The sequence below is a fragment of the Melitaea cinxia genome, chromosome 6 (genome assembly GCF_905220565.1).
Source record: "Melitaea cinxia chromosome 6, ilMelCinx1.1, whole genome shotgun sequence".
In the NCBI taxonomy this organism is placed as follows: domain Eukaryota; kingdom Metazoa; phylum Arthropoda; class Insecta; order Lepidoptera; family Nymphalidae; genus Melitaea; species Melitaea cinxia.
The window spans coordinates 12862937-12889741 of NC_059399.1; the positions used below are offsets into that span (position 1 = coordinate 12862937).

At 35.5% G+C, this 26805-nt stretch overlaps 1 protein-coding gene across 1 annotated transcript; it reads left to right on the plus strand.

The window, feature by feature from the left end:
* Positions 1-5932: 5932 nt before the first annotated feature.
* LOC123654387 (ceramide phosphoethanolamine synthase) lies at positions 5933-25172 on the plus strand. Its single transcript, XM_045590298.1, has 5 exons — positions 5933-6624; positions 6848-7052; positions 8559-8845; positions 18014-18206; positions 24546-25172. The coding sequence occupies exons 1-5, from the start codon at positions 6174-6176 to the stop codon at positions 24976-24978; spliced, it is 1569 nt and encodes a 522-aa protein (XP_045446254.1). The 5' UTR covers positions 5933-6173; the 3' UTR covers positions 24979-25172.
* The last annotated feature ends 1633 nt before the right edge of the window (positions 25173-26805 follow it).

Genomic DNA, 26805 nt, shown 5'->3' on the forward strand with positions numbered 1-26805 from the left:
TATTACATTTATTGTTTATTGTTTATTTTACATAATATTGCTCATGGAAGCCATTTACAATAACGGAGGCCATAGTACGCACCTTTTGCTTGGCTTTGTTGCCATAGCGGTGTACCAGATTTTCTTTTAGGTCTTTAGCCGCCTCGACTGTGGTCGTAATCACGACCTCCGTGTCCCCATCGAAGTCCCTGACTATGCGGGTTGTCTTGCCGCATCCTGGTACTCCGGTAAGCCGGCTTCGGCCCGGTCGTCCGTGATGATTTTTGCTATCCGTAGCATCCGGTCCCTTAGCACTACTTTCGTGCATCTTCTGGAGATTCCCTTCGGGAGTTTCAAAGGTTGTGACTCCTCGTCATTCCCCTCAGACTCGACGCGCTCACGAAGCCTGCTGTGATATTATATGCGGCCATATACCTAACCGACATCTTGCCCCTGAATATTTGTCGGGTATCACTGTCGCATATGGCTACTTCGGCTTCTTCGAGTTCCACCTCCAGTAATCTTTGGTGATCGTACTGATGGGCGTACAGGCGTACATGATCTTTTTGCAGGTGGCCAGGCTCACCTCGCGGTTTGCCTTTATTATGGACAGGAACTCGATTAGGGCGTTTTTCGCATGTTGAAGCGGTGTGGACGCTGGTCGAAGTCTCGGTGGTGCTACTTGTCCAATGTCGACCCTAGTTCGAGGGGCGGTGACGCCTCTGGGCGCCTCAGACTATCGTCTTTGGTGAACCTGCTCAGCGCCTCTGATTGTCGCTCTCCCTGTCCAGCCTTTTTGGAAGAGGGGTGATGGGGGAGCTTACCTTGCTTCGGGAAGATGGTTGCCTGAATAAATGTCGCCAATGACATCGAGCTCGGCTTAGATTAGGGTGCGGCCATTGCCCTACGTTATTCTACATTTTGGGCCTCGACATTTAGTTGTAGGCGCTTCGAGTCGCTCGGTGCGGTTTCCCCGAGAGTCGGCGATGCTGGGCCGCCTCCAGAAATATCGCAAACGCTTTGCCAAACGTCACCAAGATCTCTGGCTGCTACAGAAATACAATACTACTTCGATCAATAAATTTTTAGCTGTGATCTTCTATTAGATTGAAGTTTAGGCCCAGTTGGACTGCTCTGATTTTGGGCAGGATTCTTTTTTGTTATGTAATTACGATTCTGATCATCGGTCAAAATATATTTTAAGCTTATTTTAAGCTATTTCACATGAAAATAGTGGTCACATGCGTCATGTGAAATAGCTTACCATTATGGTTCCAGCGAAAAATTTAATAGTAGTATCCCAATAGGATTTTCTCCTTTTGTTATTGAGGAGAAATTCTAATGGTTAGTTTCCGCCCGGGGTAGAGGGAGAGATATGAGATAATGATATGAGATGAGATATGAGATATTATACTTACTGACTGTAACGTATATTTTTATTCTTCGTTCATTCTCTTAACAATTTTCGTTTCGTCGAATTGCTATTCTTCATTGCTACGCGTTTCGCTATTAGCGTATTTCGTGTGACGTAGGGCTTCGTAAGCGACCACTGGTGGAGTTCGCGGTGTAGATTAGGCTTTGCACTATATAAGCGCTGGTACTGTGCGGTTCCTTTCTTTTCCTTTGTCTTCAGCCTCGGTCAGGTTCAGGGTGCGATTTTGTTGGGCGAGTTGTTGTAATATTAAACACTTTTATTTAATTTTAATTACTAACTTACTTTTGTTTTAATTGCGAATATGTGTGTAGATTGCGTGTGTTAGATTAATTTTATTTGCTCTAAAGTTTATTGTTTTATTAAATTAAATTATTGTAAAATGTTAATGATGTGATTGTCTTTGTGGGCCATTTCCGTATCAACCCAGAGGTGTTGGGGGTTGAATACGGAAAGGATCACTTTCTGGTGTGACCTAGTCCAGGGTCCTTGGCGTGGCGGACACGTGCGGAGCCGTTGTTGCCGGTGATACCACGTGGCAGGATTTTGTGGGTTGGCTGCTAGGACCCCAACATCTACGATAAAGCACTGCTCAGACTTTTCGATCCTTCTTGTGGCTCGTGCTGTGCTGAAGCATAGATCAGAATCGGGATTCTACCCTCTGGCCGAGCAAAAATTTTTTAACCCTGGCGGACATCGTGATGGAGATGGTGCCGTGGAGTTTGGACAATTGAACTCGAGAGCCTGGCGATCATCCAGGGAGTTTCTGCGGAGCCACATGTCACGGAGACTCACTATGATAAGTGACCACAGTTAACCTCCACCCACGTGTCAGAAATAATTCGAACCCGCAATGTAGTTTAAATTAATATCAGGTTAATCAAAAATGTATTTCGGTCCATAGTGTAGATTTAAAATAATTTCGGGTTGTGTTAAACTCGTTCGTATAATCCATAAAAGGAAGATGTTCGTTCAAATTTGTATTCAGCTTAAAATTGTGTTTCCTTGTATTAAATTACTTTCTATATTAATCTAATTTAATTTTGTTCTCCCATCCAATCTGATAGCTAACCTTTTTTTTAACCGACTTCCAAAAAAGGAGGAGGTTCTCAATTCGACTGTATTTTTTAAACGGTTTTATTTAGCTCACCCCGTTTGTTTTATTTTTTATTCTTGGGTCAAATTTAGTAATTCAAATTTCACCCTCTTCCTGTCAACCGATTAATCTGAAATTTTGTACACACTTTGGATTTTGGTGACAATACAATTATGTTTATTCATTATCATTATAAATTCAAGATGGCCGCCGCTACAAAATGGCGGATAATTTATGTTTTATTAATCTCATCAATATGGGTATCAAATGAAAGGGCTCAACAAGCAGAATACAATATACTATAAAAAATTGAAATCCAAGATGGCGGCCGCTACAAAATGGCGGATAACGTAGGTTTTATCAATCCCATCAATATGGGTATCAAATGAAAGGGCTCAACAAGCAGAATACAATATACGATACAAAATTGAAATAAAAGATGGCGGCCGCTACAAAGTGGCGGATAGCGTAGGTTTTATCGATCCCATCAATATGGGTATCAAATGAAAGTGCTCAACAAGTAGAATACAATTTACTATGCAAAATTGAAATCTAAGCTGGCCGCCGCTACCAAATGTCTGATAACAATTTTTTATCAATCCCACCAATATGGGTATCAAATAAAAGGGCTTGACAAGAAGAATACAGTGCACTATACAACCTTAATATTTAAGATGGGCCTTGCAATAATGAAGCACTAAATGAATTAAACAGAATGCGAAATAAAAACTAAAAACTAGAAAATAAAAATAGGTAAAAAAACTTTTTAAGTTAAACGGTTTTATGTTAAACATACATTGCAATGTTTAAGATAAATGTACTAAAAACCAAAAAATAATAAAATAGATACAGTCGTGGGAATTATAAACATATGCATAGACTAGACTAAAATAAAACCGTGGGGCACGTCAATTGTCTACAAATTATCGACTTAATGTGCGATAGAAGAATCGTTTAATTCGTCGTTAAAATAGGCAGTTGGCCCGCAGACGGTGAGGAAATTACTTACTATTTTCTTGCTCATGGAAATTCCAATAGTTATACACTCCATGTAAATAAAAGAGATGTTTCAACTAGTTTATCGTTGGACATTCACACTGCTGGCTGGCGAGGAATCGTTTCACTGCTCGTAGTTTGTCTTTAATCGACAAAACATATGATAAAAGTACTACTCGCTCACCACTATGAAACCCTAAAACTCGCTTATAATCGAGCTTGCTAGCTTGTTTCCACATTCTAGCCCTACTTATCACACGTCCATCGTTGTCAGTTGAACAACTGCCTAATTATAGTGTAACATTACAAAACAAACATTTTTATCAACGATTGTAGACAATTGACGTGCCCCACGGTTTTATTTTAGTCTAGTCTATGCATATGTTTATAATTCCCACGACTGTATCTATTTTATTATTTTTTGGTTTTTAGTACATTTATCTTAAACATTGCGATGTATGTTTAACATAAAACCGTTTAACTTAAAAAGTTTTTTTACCTATTTTTATTTTAATGTATGTTACATCAGAACTTTTGACCAGGTGGACCGATTTTGATAATTCTTTTTTTGATGGAAAGGAGTTATCCCTAGTTTGGTACCATGATAAGGAAACCAGGATCTGAAGATAGGATCCCAGAGAAATCGAGGGAAACTCTCGAAAATCCGCAATAACTTTTTACTAGGTGTACCGATTTTGATAAATTTTAACTTTTTGAGTAATCTTTCATAACGCGTAGTTACTTGACTATTTTTTCGTCGATCTACGCTGTATTACTTTTTGATGTAATTGAAGTCGGTTTTTTTTTCGTTTGTGAGCAAACACAATTATTTAAATATATATTTACCTCTCTGTGATTTAGTTCGTCGCGTTAAGAAAGAATTAATATTCTTATTCTATGCTCTTTTAATTTAATAACATTTACATATATTTATTTCATATTTTTTTTTAACGCGCGACATGACTAATACCCTACGGTGTACCGTCGAATCTTCCACAGCTCCGCCTGTTATTGTATAAGATTGAACTTCTCAACACCCCAAGTTTTCTCTCTCTATATCGACGAACGTGCCAACTAAAATTTGGCTCATCGTCTCTTCTCACTAGAACATATGCGTCCTCGTTATGGGGGCTAGAAATGGCGTTATCACGCTGTTTGAGCCCGATTCTCTTGCGGTAAATAGGCGCCGCCGAGACATCTGACTCTTTCAGTCTTTCTGCTTTCTGTCGGATCACAGTCTTACAGAAAACGAGCATACTTTGCCAAGATATCTGGCTTTTGAACATAGATTTAACTAAGATCGGCAGCTTATCAGCAGGTTTTGCCTTGGATTCTATGCATCGTTCGAAGTTCATATTAAACGAGAAATTTATGCCTAGAAGATCAATACTATCGGTGATCGGTACAGATACACCCCGGAAAGTCGGAGTTAATGGGAATGGACTCCGTTTAGCGGTGAAAAAAAACCGCTTGCGTTTTGGAAGCATTAAATTTGACTAGGTTGGCGTCACCCCAATCGGATACCTCTTTCAAAGCCAAATTCATGCGTTTAACCAGAGCCTCTCTATGCTCAAGAGTTTCAGTCTCACTAGCTCGGGGACCGGATATGTATCTCTCCGTAACAGTGCTGTCATTCGCGTTTCCAAAGATACCGGGCCTGAAGAGGTCATTAATGTGTAGCAAGAAGAGGGTTGCAGAGAGAACTGATCCCTGTGGGACACCGGCATTAACCGCCATCAAGTCAGACGAGGAGCCATCTAAGACCACCCGAAATGATCGCCCACTCAGGAAGTCTGATATACAGTCACACAAACTAGAGGGTATTCTATAAGCTGAAAGCTTGCTCAATAGACTCATGCCAGACCCGGTCAAATGCCTTGGATATATCAAGTGAGACGGCTAGCGCCTCTCCTTGCTTATCCAAGGCTTCGCCCCAGATGTGCGAGGCATACACTAAAAGATCCCCCGCGGACCTGTTACGGCGGAAACCGTATTGCTGGTCCGACAGGAGGTCATTTGATTCGAGGTATGCCAGGAGCTTATCATTCAGTATACGCTCCAAACTTTTACACTGTATGGAGGTGATAGCGATAGGTCTATAGTTACCCGATTACCCTTTTGCTGTATTGTGTCCCAATTTATATCTTTATATATAATTTTAATAATTAATTAATGTACAAAAACAATAATACATTTTTTTAGTTAATGAAAATGATATTTAATTTATGTGGAGTAATTGTGAGTTCTTTTCGAAAAAAGGCATCAAAATCTTAACCTTAGCATATTAAATTATTAATATATAAGATAATCTGTTCTAACCACAGGATCTAACATGAAGACGTAAGTTTTCTGTACTCTGTGAGATGCTATGTCAAGTAGACAGACTGTCTACTTCAAATTGTCAAAATGTTACAACTTTGTGCAGCTTACATCACAACATTGATAATTTTGTTGTCAGTTGTCACTTATATGTACAGTGCATGTTTCATACTTTTATTGAGTTTCGCGCAGTTCGCTGGTAGGCCAAAATAATAGAGACGAATTGTAATCAACAATGTATCTAATAACACCATAACTGTCGTCACGTAGATTTTTAAGAAATGTACTAAATTATTCAGTGTTTAAATGTACAGAGTTTAATAAATTGTGAGTGCAAACGTTAGTACGAAAATGGATGTAGATATAGTTAATTGGAGCAACAAAGAAGTATTAGAGTTATTACATAAAGAGAAAATATCTCAAATCATAAAAGATATCTGTAAATCTCAAGACATAGATGGACAGTGTTTACTTTCCTTCGTTGATCGGGATTTCTACGACTATCCCTTCGACCAACTAAAATTGGGTGAAAGGAAAAGGTTCATATTATTAGTGAAAAAAGTGCAAAGGAAAAATCGAAATGCTATGTACGAACTGGGTTTATGTGAAGATCACACATTAAGTAACCCTGCCACTAACATTAATTTCGTTGGAACTAATTTGTCACATTTAAGCTATAATCTTCATAATCAGCTACAAAATGAATTGTATGGAAGAAATACTGAATGTATGTCTAATTATACACCAGATATAAAAGCTTCCAGATTGAAACCTGAAATATGGAAAACTGCTATTGCACTTGGTAATAAAATAAATATTCATTACATAATTCCTAGCTCTAAATATAACATAAAATTGTTAAATTTACAAAAAACTAGAAATTATTAAAATTGCATATTCTACCTATGGACATTATTAAGTTTATTACATCTGTCATTAGGGTACACTAACATTCTCAGTATAGTTGCAGATTCCTATTACTAATTCTTTTATCTGTATAATAAACTCATAATATTCTTTACCAGGTTATCTATTCCTGGTGACTTGGGTCACAGCTGTTGTTATGGTGATTGTGCATGATAAGGTTCCAGATATGAAGAAGTATCCACCATTACCCGATCTCTTCTTGGATAATGTTCCTCATATTCCTTGGGCTTTTGACATGTGTGAGATTACTGGGTCATTACTAATGGCTATCTGGGTCATAGTGCTGTTCTTTCATAAACACAGGTAAATAATATTTTGAATACATATAAATGTTCCTAAGGAATGATAACAAAACACAAAGGTTTAGTAGGTTAGGGAAATAAGAGTATTTCACAATTTTTATGATTAATGTATGAGGTAATTTAGAAAACAAAGGATCTCATTTATATATCTAAATGAATGTGCTATTGTTTGTTTGATAATTATGTCTAAAACGTGTATGAACCTAATAACTTGTTGCTGGCCTTTTATCAAATATTTACATTTTCAATGACCACTTTGTTGTATTTATATTTTTAGATAAGACAAACTAGATTGAAATAGTTATAGGTATTGTTGATATGTGTTCTTTGTCTTTCAAAATCATTACGATTGAGGTGTTTGATATTTAATTGTTTTAAATATAGGACATTTGTTACCCTACACCACATACAAAAACTGAACTTTGAGCGATCAGTGAATCATTTTGTAGAGATAACAACAAAGACATTATGTGACATATGTAATTTTTAAAATGCTATTGAGAATGCACTTATCTTTTGCTTTACCTGATATATTTAGCCTTGAACTAAAACAAGTCTCAAACATTTGAGAAAAAAAAGTCTTTTGTATATGAGAAAATTCTTTTTTTTTAAGTCAATTATTTAGAGATAAATATTAGAAGTTTGTTTTACTTTGTATTTTTCTTATGAGAAGAATGATTTAATAAGATGTAGCATCTTTATAATACAATATTAGTAATAAAAAATTTGCGCTAATGTCAGGAATTACTGTTCGAATTGAACAATTATTTTTGTGTTTGACAGCCCATTTACCGAGGAAGGCTATAAGCTATTTTTTCTCAAATTAACGCGGGTAAAACTGCCCGGCACAGCTAGTATTATTATAAGGTTGATGACTGATTAATATTTTCTTAAAAACAACTGCTACTATTTTAAAACTTCTGTTTATCTTAGATAGCCAAGTTCATTGAGAAAATTCATGTAAGTATCACGATTACGATTCAGCTTGTATCATCCCACTGTTGAGCATAGGCCTCTTTCTCCATGTAGGAGAAGGATTGGAGCTGAATCCACCACGCTTCTCCATTGCGGGTTGGCGGATATATTTCCTACTATCACTGACGATCGCTATCAGGTATTTATGATAACAACCGGGAACGACAGCTTAACGTGGTCTCCGAAGCACGGTGGGCCGACCCTCAAGGACAGACATGGATGTAAACCGGAAAGAAATATTTGTAAATGCAAATATCCATCCCGGGCGGGAATCGAACCCGCAAACCGCCAGTATGTAGGCGCCTACACGGCACACGCAACACCACACTAGAGCTGTTGTTATATACAATCGCTTTAGCAATACGTATACTAAAATTGGAACGATACAGGATATACGTTCACCTACGAAATATATTTAGCTAAGTAACATTTTGAATATGATGACAACTTTTACGCAACAAAATCTTGGTATAAAACTAATATCTCGTAGGTTTTTATTTCTTGAATTAAGCCCTTCTAAAAATTCATTTAGGTTTATAATATTGCGGAGATTCTTTGCGTTGGCTGGCACGGTGTTTCTGCTGCGGTGTTTCACGATGTTAATCACGTCGCTGTCGGTGCCCGGCTCTCATTTGAAGTGTGAGCCGCGGTTCTACCCGCCAGCGGACGACTTAACCGTTTGGGGTCGCCGCCTCCGTCAGGCCTATGACATATGGAGCGGAGCCGGCATGTCTGTGCGTGGGGTCCGCACTTGCGGCGACTATATGTTCTCAGGGCACACCGTCGCTTTGACCCTACTCAACTTCTTCATCACCGAATGTAAGTTTAATTGTTTTTTTTTTCCTTCTATTTAATAACATTTAGTATTGACGTACGATTTTTTTATCAGATCTATGTGTGTATAAGAAACTAATTTTATCACGATAATTTTTTTCATAAATGATTTAATCGTCATAATATTTCGAAAAACTTGTGCTAAATTTAAACTATAGCACCTGTTTGACCAAGCTTTGCTTGTTTTTTTTTAATGGTAAATCGTGTTTTTGGAAATTTTATTTACATATGAATTACATACTGATGAAATATGAATAATATTTTTCGATCTTACCGACATAATAATAAAAAAAGAACTGGTTATATAAATAAAAAATCAGGAGTGCAATTAAAAAAACAGGCCAAGTGCGAGTTGGACTCACGCACGAAAGGTTTCATACCATTGACTAGCTAAAATATTTTAGACAAAAATTTTCGTCTAAATATTTTTTTTTTATTTTAATTAAATTATTTATTATTAACGTATAAATACAACTGAGTATTTTGTGAATATTTCAAGTGCTTCAAGCTTTATTGATATCGAGCAGAAAAGGCAAAAAAACCGAGTTTGTTGTATGGGAGCCCTCCTTAAATATTTATTTTATTTTGTTTTTTAGTATTTGTTGTTGCCACCCTTACACCATCCCAGCGTCTCCAGAGGGGACTGTCTAGCTTTACAGCCTAAACCCCCTGCATATTAAATTTCATAAAAATCGTTGGAGCCGTTTCCGAGATTCAGATTATATACATATATATATTATTCAAATGCTTCTGGAGACTAGAAGGCTTCATAGCTTCATTTAAAAATACTTTTTAGCAAATTAAATACATATCCATATTTCAAATACTCAATGTTGTACTGCCGACATTTCTTCTTAGTTTCTGACATTTTGGAATACACGATTTCAATACATTAACTTTACAACCGATTTATAGACAGTTACTACGTACGTAAGTACTAATATAGGCTATAACGACTTCTTTACTTTAGGTATCAGTCACGTGCGAATATGGATCACTGGCAAAGCACACAAAAACAATAAGACATTAGAAAACTATGCCTTGAAACTTGAAATTGTAAGAACGACTATCATTGATTAACATATATGATACACATATTAAATTTGTTGTCGTGTTTACTTTGTTAGCAAAAACTTAATTGTAGTGACACAAATAAAATATTCTATTATTCTTTTGCTATCACGTGAAATTGAAACACGCAACAGTTAAATACATATCCATATTTCAAATACTCAATGTTGTACTGCCGACATTTCTTCTTAGTTTCTGACATTTTGGAATACACGATTTCAATACATTAACTTTACAACCGATTTATAGACAGTTACTACGTACGTAAGTACTAATATAGGCTATAACGACTTCTTTACTTTAGGTATCAGTCACGTGCGAATATGGATCACTGGCAAAGCACACAAAAACAATAAGACATTAGAAAACTATGCCTTGAAACTTGAAATTGTAAGAACGACTATCATTGATTAACATATATGATACACATATTAAATTTGTTGTCGTGTTTACTTTGTTAGCAAAAACTTAATTGTAGTGACACAAATAAAATATTCTATTATTCTTTTGCTATCACGTGAAATTGAAACACGCAACAGTAGTATGTCACCACGGGGTCGCATCGTCCGTTTCCTTTATTTTCTTCGATATGTTATACTTCTTCGTTGTAATTTCTAATTTTTTTAGTATGTAAAATAATTTTGAGTCGACACAGAATAATTTGGAACTAAATATTGTAATTTGTGTCATCGTCGTTGTTTAGACTTACATATTAAAGAAAATGAACTATGTTCTCTTTGTCATCGCTTCACGCTTTAGCCTGTAACATCTCACTGCTGGGCATAGGCCTCTTTCCCCATGTAGAAGAAGGGTCGAGCTTAATCCACCACGATTCAACCTACGGGTTGGCGGATATGTTTATTATATTCCCTATTATGAATAACCATCGCTATCAGGTGTACATGATAACGAACGGGACCGACGGCTTAACGTGCTCTCGAGGCACGGTGAGGAGACCCATAAGGACTACACAAACACCCAGACAACGGCAATCATCTGTATGGCCAATACAAATGTTTGTGATGTGTGGGGATCGAACCCGCAACCGCCAGCGCAACAGCAACAAACCAGTGCCTTGACCGTTGCACCAAACGCGTCTTTGTCATAGATGTCACAAAAAATAATGTGAATCTGTTATCTATAGACAATACACACCTGTACATCCTGATGTTTTAAAAAATTAACATTTCTTGAAGAACAAGTAATTGCTCAAGTTCACCCTGTTATAACAATGTATCGTCGTCTACAGGTGATCGATTTAGATGTACTTATTGGTTAATCAAATTTTACCAAGATATCACAAATTTTACTTCATGTTTACCTCATTCTAATAATACATAATATGATTTTATTAGAAAAAATAATAGTAAAAGGTTAAAGATTTGTGAATCGTTATAATGTTGAGGCGGCTTTGATATGATATAATTGGAGTGTTTTTTAACAAATAGTATCAAGCCAAGGATAAGAACATATCTCATGGAATTCAAATAGTGAAGATGATGATAAAAATATATATGCGTCTAGAGGTCCAAAAGCGACTTTTCAATGTAATCGCACAGCCGTGAACAGTGCACTCAACTCGGTAACGAGGAAGAAAGTGATAGATCTTGTAATTTACGGTGGCCTAGATTGCATTCTTTACCAATTAATGAATTCACATGTATTAGTTAAATTTGCAGAGCATTTCCAACTTTATTTCCTACTGGGTAAAGTTGTCTTATAGATAGATAGACGAGTCCGTCTTGACTATTACAAATAAAAAATGTTCGAAAAACCTAACCTCTGTCATAATAACATATTAAGTAATATATATGCATACATATATACAAACTCCCTTTTTTGCATATTTGAGAAATATACCTTAAATTAACGTTGGCGTTATGTTTTTAAAAATAATTCCATGCCTTCATTCAGTGATCGTGTTTTAAATTATAATGAAACTAGCTGACCCCGCAAACGTTGTTTTGCCATATATGTTATTAATGCCCCTTTATAACTTAGGGGTATGAAAAATAGATGTTGGTCGATTCTCAGATCTACCCGATATGCACACAAAATTTCATAAAAATCGGTCCAGGCATTTCAGAGGAGTATTGTAACTAACATTGTGGCACGAAAATTTTGTATAAGTATAAGATCTTTCTAATCTGCATCATTTTATCATCGCTGACCGCTTTGGCGTCAGTCATCAGACTTTCAAACGCAACAATTCTTTTTTGTACCAATCCATGATAAACATTACATTACGGCAATTTGGTAATATTTTTAACGGACTTTAAAAAAAGGAGGAAGTTACTCAATTCGACCGTATATGTATATATATTATGCATGTTCGGGGATAATTTCGTCGAATTTGATAATTCTTTTTTTGTTGGAAAGAAGATATCTTAAGTGTGGTACCATGATAAGGAAACCAGGATCTGATTATGGAATCCCAGAGCGAAACCCTCGAAAATCGTAATCACGACTAGTGCGTTTGTTAATTTTTTTCGTCTTCGAAGTCGGTTTTTTTTTCGTTTGTGAACACACACAATTATCATTTAAAACATGAATAGTAAAACAAAAACAAAATGAAAATTTGGTCTTAGACCAAGGATATGCACAACAAAGCCTCGCTTTTAAAATAATTTATTAGATTATTTAATTATACATATAATGATGTTAAATTTAAACTTTTCGTACATTTCATAACCATGTCACCATTTTACCTATTATTAAATAGAAAGTATAACTAATTAAATAGGTATAAAATAAATTTTTAAAAATAGTTTGTAATAAATTACGTGGTAGAAATATAAACTTTAATTACTTATTTATCAATTATGTTTGGTTACTAAAATGTTTACTACATGTTTAATTATAATTGATGAACTTGAGATAATCAGTCTCGGCTTGCAAACAGTTTTTCCATCACTTGCAATTTTCCTGTAAATATTATCATAAGATTTGATAAAGTATTATCAATTATTTAAAACGTCGTCATTAAATTTTTCATTATTTTCAAATGAGGATTTTTAGAAAAACTTTATATACATGTATTCCTAAAAACTTAAAGTATCTATTTGTTGTCGTGGGTTTAAAAATAACTAGGTGAACACGTTTGATACGATGATATCGTCCGTCAATAGACACCGAAAAATAGAAGTCTTGTTAATTTAACATTATTAAGCAATAATTTTGATAATTACATGATAAGAAATGATTTAATTATCATTAAAGGCTTTCATTCGACTATTAACAAAATAATTTTAATGAAGATGTATTAAAAAACACTTGATTACCTACTACGAGAGCGCTGTCACTCAATGTAGGCGGTCCTTTAAATATGCTTAAGGGTGTTTGGGTGTTTTATCGTATAAAATACATTAAAATAACACCATAGATTAAAAACAAATCTCAGACTGTAAGCATGTGTTTAGTTGGTATTGATATCAATTTTTAAAGTTTCTGGCAATAAATACTGCCGACAAAAGGTGTCTGGCAATTTTAATTACAAATTGTTTAGAATATTTCGACAGCATACGTAAAAATCAGTCCTTGGACTGTAAGTAAGTTAAGTGATTTTTGCATATCTGGCTCACCTCACCTGGAACCTGATGATTGGCCGTCGTGGTCGGCCCAAGCTAGCAGCTTGTTATATATTCACTGTACTCACTAATACTACTCTATTAAACATATATTATCCATCAGAAAATAAGTGAAGTCTCTGGGGGCCCTGGGTATCTGTTTTTAACATTCTAAAAAGTGCTCTGTATAAAAAAAATACAATGAAGTAGAAAAAATTATACGTGAGACAGCAGTTTTTTTTCCTGTTACATTTTACTGTTATAGTTTTATTTTCTGATCTTTTATGTATTAAATAAAATTTAATTCAGTAGCTAGTAAAAATTAAGTATTAAGTATTGTTATTTTTACAACAAGCTGATTCGTTGACTTGATACGAGACGGTTTCAAACATTTATTTTTGACTCTAACAATCGTATAACGTGTAGGTATGTAGGTTCCATTTAAATCGAACGTGAGAGACAGACATACTGTACACAGGCCTTAAAATACAACCTAGGGACGTTTTTCTATAAAATCTGACTATTTGCAAAGGTTTTTTTGATTACATTTTGTACATTATATAGCATAAAATGTTATGTGGAACTAAAGGAATACAAATTAACAAACTAGCGTGATTTATTTCTTTTACAATTTGTTACGTTAGTAAAAACTACGTACTTACTAAATATTTTTGCTGCCTGTGAGAACTTACGCATGCAAATTATGTATATGTTGAAAATTGCGTAGATTCACACGTGTCTACGTAGGAATTGTGTTGTTGTTTACAATATTCGAGATCTATTGAAACGTTGCCATCGATCTTATTTCTTGGCCTATCACTTTAGCAAACCTACGCAAGTTATTGCAATGTTTATTAATAATAACACATTATTAATAGCATCATTGCTATCGGGGTTACACTTTTCTTTCATCCATATTACTATTAATTTGTTATATACTAATTGACCTGGCGAACTTCGTACTGCCTTATTTTTTTTTTCTTTAATATAATAATTACATATATCAAAATAAAATATAGCCTATCTTTCAGGTTGGATCAAACTGCACACGGTGTGCAAATTTGATTAAAATCGATTTAGTAGTTTAGGAGTCCATCGCGGACAAACAACATGACGCGTAATTTATATAGAAATACTAGCTGACCTGGCGAACTTCGTATCACCTTATTTTTTTCTGAAATATAATAACATAATATATCAAAATAAAATATAGCCTATCTTTTAAGGTGGATCAAACTGCACACGGTGTGCAAATTTGATTAAAATCGATTTAGTAGTTTAGGAGTCCATCGCGGACAAACAACATGACGCGTAATTTATATAGAAATACTAGCTGACCTGGCGAACTTCGTATCACCTTATTTTTTTCTGAAATATAATAACATAATATATCAAAATAAAATATAGCCTATCTTTTAAGTTGGATCAAACTGCACACGGTGTGCAAATTTGACTAAAATCGGTTAAGTAGTTTAGGAGTCCATTGAGGACAAACATTGTGACACGAGATTTATATATATTAAGATAAGATAAGATACGAAGATTACGTCGTACGTACGTTATGTCGCATTCTAATAATATTTATAAGTAATATTTTCCAGTGTCAGAGATTGAAGTGTACCTGCTTTTATATTAACATAAAGTAATAAGTATGTAGGTATTTTCTTTGTTAATGTTATACCTAGTAACGATTACTAAAAAGATACCGAGCTTAGCTCGATATCTTTTTAGTAAATCGTGTTTTTTGAAAATCATATTTAAATATAAAATTATGTGGTGTCATGGGACACCTGATAGGAACGAAGTTCATTCGGATAGTATAGAAGCTTTTATATATATTTTCTAGTTCTTGATTTTTTTAAATCTGGTTGATTGGTTTTTAATTAAGTAAATTTTGTTGATTGGTTTTTAAAATTATTTAGGAAATTTAGTATTTTAGAAAATAACAAATACTGTAAAATAAAATAAATCAAACAAAATAATAATAATAATTATTATTATTCAAACTATTAAGTGAAATAAAAAAAACATATGTCTATTTATTTTTGTCGACAGTATAAAATTACATAAATAAATAAAAAGTTTACTAGTAATATTTTAGTTTTACAAACGTCAAATTATACAGTCGTGTGACTGATATTACGTTACTTCCGTTATATATTTTTTCTTACGGTTTTAGTATCACATTTTTTTCAGTTCGGTTGCCCAGCCAAATGTCAAGCCTGCCGTAAGGAACTTCGTTCCAATACGAATTACATACTCGTACCTACTGATAAAATATGAATAATATTTATCTTATCGGCAATTATAAAATACTTATATGAAGTTTTTTTTTAATATAATAAGATACGTTGATAAAGGACTCCCAATAACAGTTTTTGCTTCAAAAGAAGGAACTTGAAAAAATAGAAGAAAAAAAATCGGATTGGAGATATCTGGTCTCGAACTGCGGTCTTTTCGATTCGGGACCGCCCGACTTCCCACAGTAGCTATCATAAGTTTGTAGGTAGTGGCGAAATTTCCTTCATATTTTAATGATATTGTAGCAACTTTTCATTGCCTGAAAACACGGATAAAACGATATTTTCTTGAATGAATACCAACTAGATCGATTTATAGCCCATGAAACCCCCACTGCATACTAAATTTCCGATCGATTCCGATAGTTTCCGAGATCAGATTATATATACATATTAGCTGACCTCGCAAACGTTGTTTTGCCATATATGTTATTAGCCCCCTTAACCCCCTCCCCCCTATAACTTCGGGGTATGAAAATGGATGTTGGCCGATTCTCAGACCTACCCGATATGCTCACAAAATTTCATAAAAATCTGTCCATCCGTTTCGGAGGAGTATTTTAACTATTACATTGTGACATGAGAATTTTATATATAAGACAGACACGCAAGAATTGCATATTTCTATGAAAGTAGACGACTATTATAACGCTCTCATTTACTAGTTTAACAATTTTAAATAATATTGCACTGATACAAATATTTTTGTGTAATAAATGTTTACTTACTTTCTCTTATTTCATTTACAAGAACTGTTTTCGGTTTATTCTGTGTTATTTTTATTTGATTTGTAAATACAGTAAAACCAACCGAGAACTTTTTTTCATAATATAAAAGAAGAAGACGCGTGTAACATATTATGACTTGCTAAGTGTGTTACGATATAAACATGTATCTTTGGCATCTTAGCCCACAAAACTTTTAAACCAATAACTGGTGTAAAATAATTCTGAATCAAAACGTTTTAAATATTTTAGGCGTCATAAATAATTGTGAAACACATGTGGTTTAACAACTTCAATGACACTGAAGTAACTTAAGATCACTACAAAGTATTTTAAAATTACTATTTACTATTTTCGTTCATTCAACTTCTGTGGACTCGTGTATTACTGAAACTGTTAACATTCGTTACATACCTAAGTAATACATAATTAATAACAGTCATACCCGTGTCATGCGGGTGGAAGTTTTACTACAATAAAAAATATTATGTTTACGTAGGAATATGATTACGTGTAGGAACTCCCATACAATATTTTACTTGTATGACTTGTTGTAAGAATCCTTGACCAATCCTTGTTTTGTGTCAATGTGACGAATGTTCGCGTATTCGATTTCCGTTCGTAGCGGATATTTGTATTTGAGTAAATATTTGTTTCCCATCTGGGTGTTTGTGCTTGTGGGTCTCCATATTATGCTTCTTAGACTACGTAAATTAGCTATTTCCGTCACTGTTATCATAAATACCTCATAATGATCTCTTGGTAAGATAAAATCATCATATCAAAAATTTCGATCTAACGGGTACATCGTTCCATAGCTTAATTGGCTAGAGCACCGACACGGTCACTCGGAGATGCAGGTTCGATCCCCGCTGGAACGGTCAATTTTTGATATGATATTAAAAAATGTTTAAAATTCCCTAATGTGTGGGTAACACAAAAATACAATCGTACAAATTAAGAATATTACCTCAAATGGCAATGGATTAGCATGGTCGACCAACAATGAGCTAATGCGTTATAATCCTTTAGCAGGACATTTAAAGTTTTCAGTTCAGCTAATATTCGGTTGCTTCTAAGATCTTTGACCACTTAGAAAGTTAGAAAATTAAAGTGAGTTGTATGCAATTACGTCACAAGTCACTAAAATGACGATACTATTTCTTCAAAGAATTCATATGCACTTGAAGTACCTACTTACATAATAAAATAGTTTTTAAGGTAAAATCTATTTGTAGTGTGACACATCACTGTCCTGCAGTTCTATTTAGGATTTATACTTATCTAGAGATATTTTATCTTATAACAGCTGGTATTTAATTGAATTGTATTTTAAATTGTTATATTCAAATCAATATAGTAGTTCTAGAGACAGTACCTACTATTTTTTTACTATAGACAGGGCAGTAATTCTGTTAGATTTAAAATTTGTGTTTTAAGAAGAAAAAAAGTCGAAAATTTTAAAGTATTTCGAATTGACCGTTGTTTCAGATACCTCTCGCAGTTTGTACCTGCTGCACATCCTGACGTGGGTCATGAACATGTTCGGAATTTTCTTCATCCTGGCTGCTCACGAGCACTACTCCATTGATGTGTTCATCGCTTTTTACATCACATCGCGTCTCTTCCTCTACTACCACACGCTGTCTAACAACCAAGCTCTGATGCAGAGCGATTCTTCTAGGTAACGACCCCTTCGTAATATGTTGTATTTATATATACGATAATGACGTCTAAATTAATTCTTCATAGAAATTATTTACATACATATAATCACGCCTCTTTCCCGTAGGGGTAGGCAGAGACCACTTCTTTCCACTTGCTACGATCCTTACATACTTGTTTCGCTTCATCCACTTTCATTATTCCCTTCATACATGCTCGTCGGTTTAGGGTACTCTTGACCTGGCCTTTTTTCAAGACGTCCCCGATTTGGTCTTGAAATGTCCGCCTAGGTCTACCCCTTCCAACACTTCCACTCACACTCGCCTTATACACTTTTTTCGTCAGTCGTTCTTCATTCATTCTCTCGACATGACCAAACCATCTCAGCATACCTTTCTCAATTTTTGTCACTACATCTTCTTTCAGACCACACCGTTTCTTTATCTCACTATTTCTCATCCTGTCACTCAGTTTAACTCCTATCATACTTCTTAACGCTCTCATCTCAACTGCATTTATTCTGCTTTCATGTCTCTTCTGCCATACCCAACCTTCACTTCCGTACATGAGTGTCGGAAGCAACACCCCCTCATGCACAGCCAAACGAGCCTTTTTAGACACCTTCCGACTGCTCATAAAGGAGTTCAAAGCTCCGTTCACCATGTTTCCTGCGTTCACTCTTCTTTCAATATCACTCTCACACTTTCCATCTCTTGTAAACTTCGAACCCAGATACACAAACTCATTCACCTGTTCAATTTGTTCATCTCCAATCACGATATTACAGTCTGTCACTACCTCATCTCTTTCAAACACCATCACTTTCGTCTTCTTTACATTCATCTTCATTCCCTTTCTAACAAAAGCTCCACTCATAGCAGTTACCATCTCCTGCAACTCCTCGGCCGAGGACGCAAGTAATACTTGGTCATCAGCATAGAGAAGACATTTGACGAGTAACTCACCCATTCTCAACCCACTTTCATTCTCTTTTAACTGTGTCAAGCAATTGTCCATGAACAAGTTAAACAGCCACGGTGACGCTACACATCCCTGTCTAACACCTTTTTCGATATTAAACCATTCAGTGTATGCCCCGTTTATCCTCACACAAGCACTAGAATCCCTATAAAGAGATTGTAGTGCTCGCATGAGTGCGCCGCTCACACCGTACACGGACAATGCTGACCACAATTCATTCCTCACCACTCTATCATAGGCCTTTTCCAGATCCACGAACGCGCAATAGACCTTTTTGTTTTTTGCTAAAAACTTTTCGGCTATGCACCGCAAGGAAAAGACCTGATCCGTACATCCCATTCCCTTTCTAAATCCCGCTTGTGCATCCCATACTTTTTCATCTGTTTCATTCACAACCCTTTCAATCAACACTTTCGCATACAATTTACCGACGACGCTGAGAAGGCTTATACCGCGGTAATTTATGCAGTCCTGCCGTGACCCTTTTCCCTTATACAACGGCACGATTACGGCTTTGCACCAGTCTTCCGGTACTTGCCCATTTCGCCAGCACAAATTGAAAAGGCAGTACAGCTGGCTAGCCACTATACCCTGTCCAGCCCTCAGCATCTCGACGGTGATCCTGTCATACCCTGCAGCCTTACCTAATCTCATACTTTTCAGCGCTTTCACTATTTCATCCATGCTTATCTTACTTTCATCGACATTTATACTACTCTCAATGGAGGGTGCCGGATGTTGTACCTGCACTTCCTCTCTTTCAAACACACTTTCAAAATACTCTTTCCATCTCTTTAACACACATTCTTCTCCATTTATAACGCTCCCATCTTGACTCCTGATTGTGCTCAGCTCTGAGGGAGAAATTTTTCCTCTGGCTGTTTTGATGGATTTCCAGAAAAACTTAATGTTTGACTGGAAATCTTCAGTGAGCCTCCTATCAAAATCATCCTTTCGTTCTTCTTTCTTTCTAGACACAACTTCTTTCGCTACTGATTTCAATCTTTTATACTTCGTTCTTGCTTCCTTTACCTCGTTACCCGTTGCCTTTTGAACCTTTTGGTTAGCTTTTGTTGCTAACCAATCCAACAACATTTCTTCTTTTCTTGCACAGCCTTTTGTACATCTTTATCCATCCACACATTATAGTTCTTTCTTCCTTTCCTTCTTTTAGCTACCCCACACACCTCAATAGCACTATTCACGACCCCTTTCTTAAAAGTCTCCCACAAATTCTCAATCACACCTATCTCTTCTATGCCTTTAAAACTTTCTTTCAGTTTCTCTACATACTCATCTTTCTTTTCTTTTCCTTGTAGATTTTCCACTTTTATTCTGGCTAAAACACTCGTAGGCTCGGCCCCTCGGTGGCGCCATCGTTTAAAGAGGCCACGTATTCGGGCTATGACCAGGAAGTGGTCTGTGTCGAGACCAACACCGCGGTATGCCCGAGTGTCAAGCACTTTCTTTCTCAGTCTTTCATCCACAATTACAAAATCAATCATACTTCTAGACTCACCCTCATCTCTTGTATACAAATGGATCTTTTTGTGTTCAAACATTGTGTTGACCACGCAAAGATTCCATTCCAAGCATACTTCAAGCAGACTTCTCCCATTGTCATTCACTCTTTCGTCCCCAAACGTACCCAGAACTCTTTCATACCCATCACGCTTTACTCCAACCCACCCATTAAAGTCCCCTAACATTACGATCCGTTCATTTTCTCCGCATTTATTCAAGACCTCTCTCATGCTATCCCAAAATTCCTCTCTCTCTTGTTGGTCTTTTAATGACCCACCTCCGCGCAGATCCGTCGGTGCATAGACCCCAAGGATAAACAAGCGAGTGAGTCCGACTTTCAACCTAATCCAGAGGAGTCTTGGGCTTACACATTCATGCTCCATCACACATTCAACCATTCGAGAGGAAAGGATCACACCAACTCCCTGACAGGCTCGGCTGGTTTGGGGGACTCCCGACCAGTATGCCGTGTAGGGTCCATGTACCGTGGTGTCACACCCTTTCCTCTTGGTTTCATTCACGCACAAAATATCTATGAATCTTTCATCCATCATCTGACATACTTCATCTACCTTACCATCCATTCCTCCTCTTACATTCAACGTAGCGAAGCGGCTCTCCATGGGCCGCTTTTCGCCCCCGCGAGAAACGAGACGTGATGGGTGGCGAACCACACCGCCGCCATTTTTGTGAATAACATTTTTTCGGTTATCCATTGCGTTCCCACGAGTAGCTAGGGAAAAGTTTGTCCACCCTGGCAGAGCCCCGCATGCCAGGGTAAGGCTGGCCTTATTCTGGGTCGCCCGGTCCCAGGGCAATATGGCACGCTTACGACTAGGCTTGCCCCTAGCCATGCATCCATCCGCGCGGCAGACGTTGGATTGGCGGGGAGGGTAGGAATAGGGAAAGGGAAAGGATAGGTGGTGTGAAAAAGGAAGATTGGTAAGTTAGAGTGGGAAAATAGGAAATGTAGGATATTACCACCCAGGAGTGCAAGGGATAGGGCAGTAATAGCTAGGGAAGCCGGGGTCGCATACCCGTATACCATACAAATTATTTTATTAATGAACATATTTTATTTCTAAGTTTATACATCGACACATTTTTCATTTTTGTTTAAGCGTTTCTCAGCTTTGTTATTTTTTTAACATTTCCAAAATATAGCTTTGATATGATTGTAAAAAATGTTTTATTTGTTTTGCGTAGAATAACGGTATATTTTATTAACTACGTATTATTTTTATTTGTTTTGCGTCAATTATGTTTTCAAGCGTTCACTTCACTTCCTAGTCTCAAGTCGATTGCGTTATCTCTTGCTTATGTCAAAATATTATGTTTGTAAACACATACGTTTTGTAATTAATTCTATTAACTTAGATTTACTGTTATAGATATCGAAATAATTTATCATACTATTATTATTATTAAATAATAAAGTTCATATTATATTAATTGGTGATATGAGGTCATGTTTGATGGGTATAGTTGGTTTATCAAACACTTACAATAATACGTTTACTTTTATAATTACACCAGCCGAGCTGGCGAACTCCGTACCGCCTTGTTTTTCTGAAATGTAATAATTATATAATATATCGAAATAAAATATAGCCTATATTTTAAGTTTGACAAAGTTACATATCTGTGCAAAATTTCATTAAAATCGGTTAAGTAGTTTAGAAGTCTATTGCGGACAAACAACGTGACGCGTAATTTATAATTAAGATGCATAGTACATTGTGTTTTATTAAAAGGAAATAAGGAATAATTGTAACTACGTGGATAATTTGTGTGATTTGTTCTATGAATGTAATTTGTTGTTGTCGTTTTTAAAAATAAATGAAGGCGAATGTTTTATAAAGTTTGGCAAACTAAAAGTAACAAGTCCAATCATTATTGGGGCGCGTTTTAACTGTTTTTGTTCCAGACACAACAATAGTTCAAAGATAAGTAATAAGTAGCAGTTAAGTGTAGATAACTAAGTAGGTTGGTGAGAGTGCGATTATCAGAATTAGCTATCAATGGAAATAATAAAATGCTTAAGAGCCATTTCACAAAAATCGGTAACAATCCGCGAAATTGTAATATTAAGACGTCGTTAATCTCAGTGTTGGATGCAATAATGTAATTTATATTCTTGAAATATAATAAAGCAACCTTTGTTTTAGTCCATAGTCGGATCAGAATTTTGATTTATATTATGTGTATAAAATTATTAACCTTTTCATCAGCCTCCTCCCTAGGTATACGGTCGCAATGTATACTTTGAAGTCCTACTTTTCAATAACCTCTACGTTGAAACCATTTTAAAAAAATATCATAATATGTGGAATATAATTTTGTTGCTCACTATCATAGATTTTTATTCCATTTGAATCTCTATTAAACGATAAAAAAAATTTAAAGTTACGAATATTTTCCAAATAAGTACAATTTTAAAAGCGATATTTCTCTTAGAAAGCTAAGAAATTTTAACGAACTATCTTCATCAAAGTAAACTTACATCATTAAGGAATACAAAAAAAATAATTAAAAGATGTAATTATTTTTAATACATTTTATATTAAATAATAAAAAGATAGTATATATTACCACGCATCAAGCCCGGTAAATCAGTCGAGCGCTAGCGCTCTTAGAGGTAAGGTCCACGCCAAATTCTGCGCAGCCGTCTCTTTCGCTTACACGCGCCAAGCGCCTGTTGTTATAGCGGATAAAACGCATTTGATACTTTCATAATAAAATAAACATATTACGAAAATGACTGTAAATTAATATAATGATAATTTCTGTAAACAAATGTATAATTTAATTTTCTTTTCTCACACTATCAATACAAATAGGCATTTCAATCTGTTTGTCTTGTTATTTGTTAATTACTATGTTTGTCGGTGTCGATGTCATAAAATGCTATTTTATTCATCTCGTAAATATTAGATTCATTCGTAAACTGAAAAAACTAAATCAATTTAAAAAAAATTGTTTCATAAAATTGATTTTTTATTTTTATTTTAAAATTTATTGACTGTTGTTATATAACATACTTGAAATTTTTAAAAAATTAATTATGTAAAAAACATTTTATACCATAGATATAATTTTTATTATACATCAGAAAATGATCAAGATGGTCTTTTGGTTGTCACACTATTCTTACTAGCACAAAGATCGCGCGGCTCGTACGACTCGCGCGATGCGACCAAATTTACCTAAACTTGCAGAGCGTAAAATTGTGAAATGGCTCTTAACATGTAACGAAACATAATCTGCGTAGTTTTGCTAATAAAAAACAAGAATACGATTTAAAAAAAAAAAAAAAAAACGAAACTGTTCTTCACAAAATAAAGAAGTGATATTTTTAAATCTTAACAAGATAAGTTAGTAACAGTTTGTTTTTACATTAAAGTGCATGTAAAAAGAAAATATATTTTATAATTGTTTGAAAGTAGCTTCAACGAAACAGAAAATTGTTATAAATGAAATATATACTTAAATAATTTTCGATCGAAGAGCATACCTACAGATATTAGCAATTATTAAGAAAACGTTACCATATGTAATATTTCTAATAAATTAATATTTCGAAATTTAAATGGTATGATTTCTCGAAATTGTCTTCTATTAGTTACTCGTTTTTGCACTTCGTGTTTAATTTATCAAGATCTCACAGATCTGTTATCTTTGAGATTTTTTATATACAACTAGGTCGGCAAACAAGCGTACGGCTCAACTGATGTTAAGCGATTACTATTGCAGTTGTCTATAGGCATTACAGAGACAGCAATAGCCGGATCGACCTTTTTATCATAATTGTTTTTAATGATTAATAGCAACCATTACATTTTTTATTTTTCAGAACAAGAATTTGGTTTCCTCTGTTATCATTCTTCGAATCGGAGGTCGATGGCATCGTTCCAAACGAATACGAGGGACCGATGCAGATTCTCTTCAATTTGAAACAATGGTTTATACAGCTCGTTACCGACGTGAAAACGTCTTCGATGGCCAAAATAGCCGGGAGTAAGCTTCAGGAGGGCGCCGCGATGGGCGAGTACTCCGTCGTTAGGCTCGTGGACGGCATCAAACGGAATCTGAGTCTGATCGAAGAGTACAAGAGTTCCCGGCAGCGACTGGTCACTCTTGACAAGAATGTTCAGGCAGGTCTGCTGGAAGAGCTGCCAGAGGCGGAACTGCGGCACAGGAATATAGCGGATCTCACCAGCGACAACCTCTTCAAAGAGTTCAGCAACCCACCACCCCCCTCACCAATCACAAAAAAGAATACATGAGCTATCGCCACTCGTATCGACTTTTTCTAACGTTTTGTAGGTATCGAGTTCCGATACCAGAGCGTTTTACATTTCCATTATAGATTTTATATCATGTTATTCCATATTTATACTTAGTTAATTAAATATGTAGAAAATTACAAAAGTTTATTTGCTCAAGATAATCGTGAAAATATAACGATATGCTTTAATTATCCCATTGACTTTTATTTTATTATATTTATTTATTTTCTTTGAATTTTATTTCATTTATGTGGGAAAATAGAGATGTACCTGCCGGCGAGTCTGTAAAACCAGCGTTGTTGTGGTCGATGAATATTCCTAATATAGAAAAGTTTGCGCAACAGTCTTTAAATGCTCCGAATTCAGTCAGATTCATTCAGTCTTTAAAAGCTCCGCTTAGTCGAACAATATTCAAATTTAAATAGACAAAGTTTATTGATTTTCACTCTTTTTATAAAAATATTATTTAAGTATAGAACATGTTTTACCTGCTATAAAATCACTTTCTGTTTTTAAAGTGCTCAATAGACAGGAATTTACTGCTTTGTGTTTGTTCTACAGCTTTGGTGACTTGCCTGTATTTTGGCTTTGGAAATGTAGTGCATTTATTGGTAAGGAATAAGTAAAGTACAGAAAACACATGTACCTACTAACAAATTGGCACAGTATTTCAAGGAAGTATTTCTTCCAGTCCTAATAATTATTACAATTTATCTTATCTATTACCTAGCCAAAAGCATAAAGGCAGATTTACATTGAGTCAGTAACTAACGTCAGTGCATTGCTGAGTCAGTGCTGACCTGGCACTGCCATCGTGTAAATTGATTTCAAGTCAGTACAGCACTGTCGCGTCAGTACTGACTTCAATATTACCGCTTCATATTTTTCGGCGTCAGTCCGCGCCCTCCACCTACCACGCTAGCGCAACTGACGCCGTGTAAATGCCGAAGTCAGTCGCTGCCGCTTTATTGTATGGGGACCACGCTGCGTTGCACCACATCACAAAATGACGCGAAAACTAAGCGATACGGAGAACTTAAAGATTATTGAACTATACCGCAATAATGAATGCCTGTGGGATAATAAATTAGGGCAAGGCGTCTCTCATAAATGTGTCTTGACGCTGAATAGAGCTTGATAACAACTTAAGCAAATCATCAAAGTCTTTTGGCGTTATTCTCAAAGCCAGTTTGTATTCCCCAGGATCTTCAATTCTCAACTGGATTAATAACAGAGCTGAGCCTGCAGTTTGATCTCTGTCATCTATCCATTTTCTTACCCACATTCGTTTCTTTTTAGGTATCTCTTTTTCTAACATACCAGTTAGTCCTTGCATCATCACAAAGGTACATTTTCTCAACAAATTATTAACTCTGATTTTTAGCTGTTTTCGAGAATTCATTTAACCGCACTGACTTTACAAACGTGTGTCCACCATAAGACTACTGACGAAATACTGACTGCGTGTAAATCGTATATATCGTTTTCGGCGCCAGCACTGGCGACAGCTACTGACCCTGTGTAAATCTGCCTTAATACTCGTATGTATATTGACAGTCATTGATGTCGACTGAAGATATCCTTTGATGTTTCAGCCTGAACTCCTTCGTTACTTTCAAATCAAATGGTTTTATTTGTTTTATAAAATAAGTTTATTAGCTAGTTTGAAATTTATTTTTTTTTTTTTGTAACTAGAATGGAGTCTACGAAATGATTAAAAGTCGACCATTTTTATCACTCGTGAATAATGTTTATTTTAATCATTTTGTAAAGAATCTAACCCAAACGTTTACAACTATCAGATTAGTTAGTTTTTGGCATAAA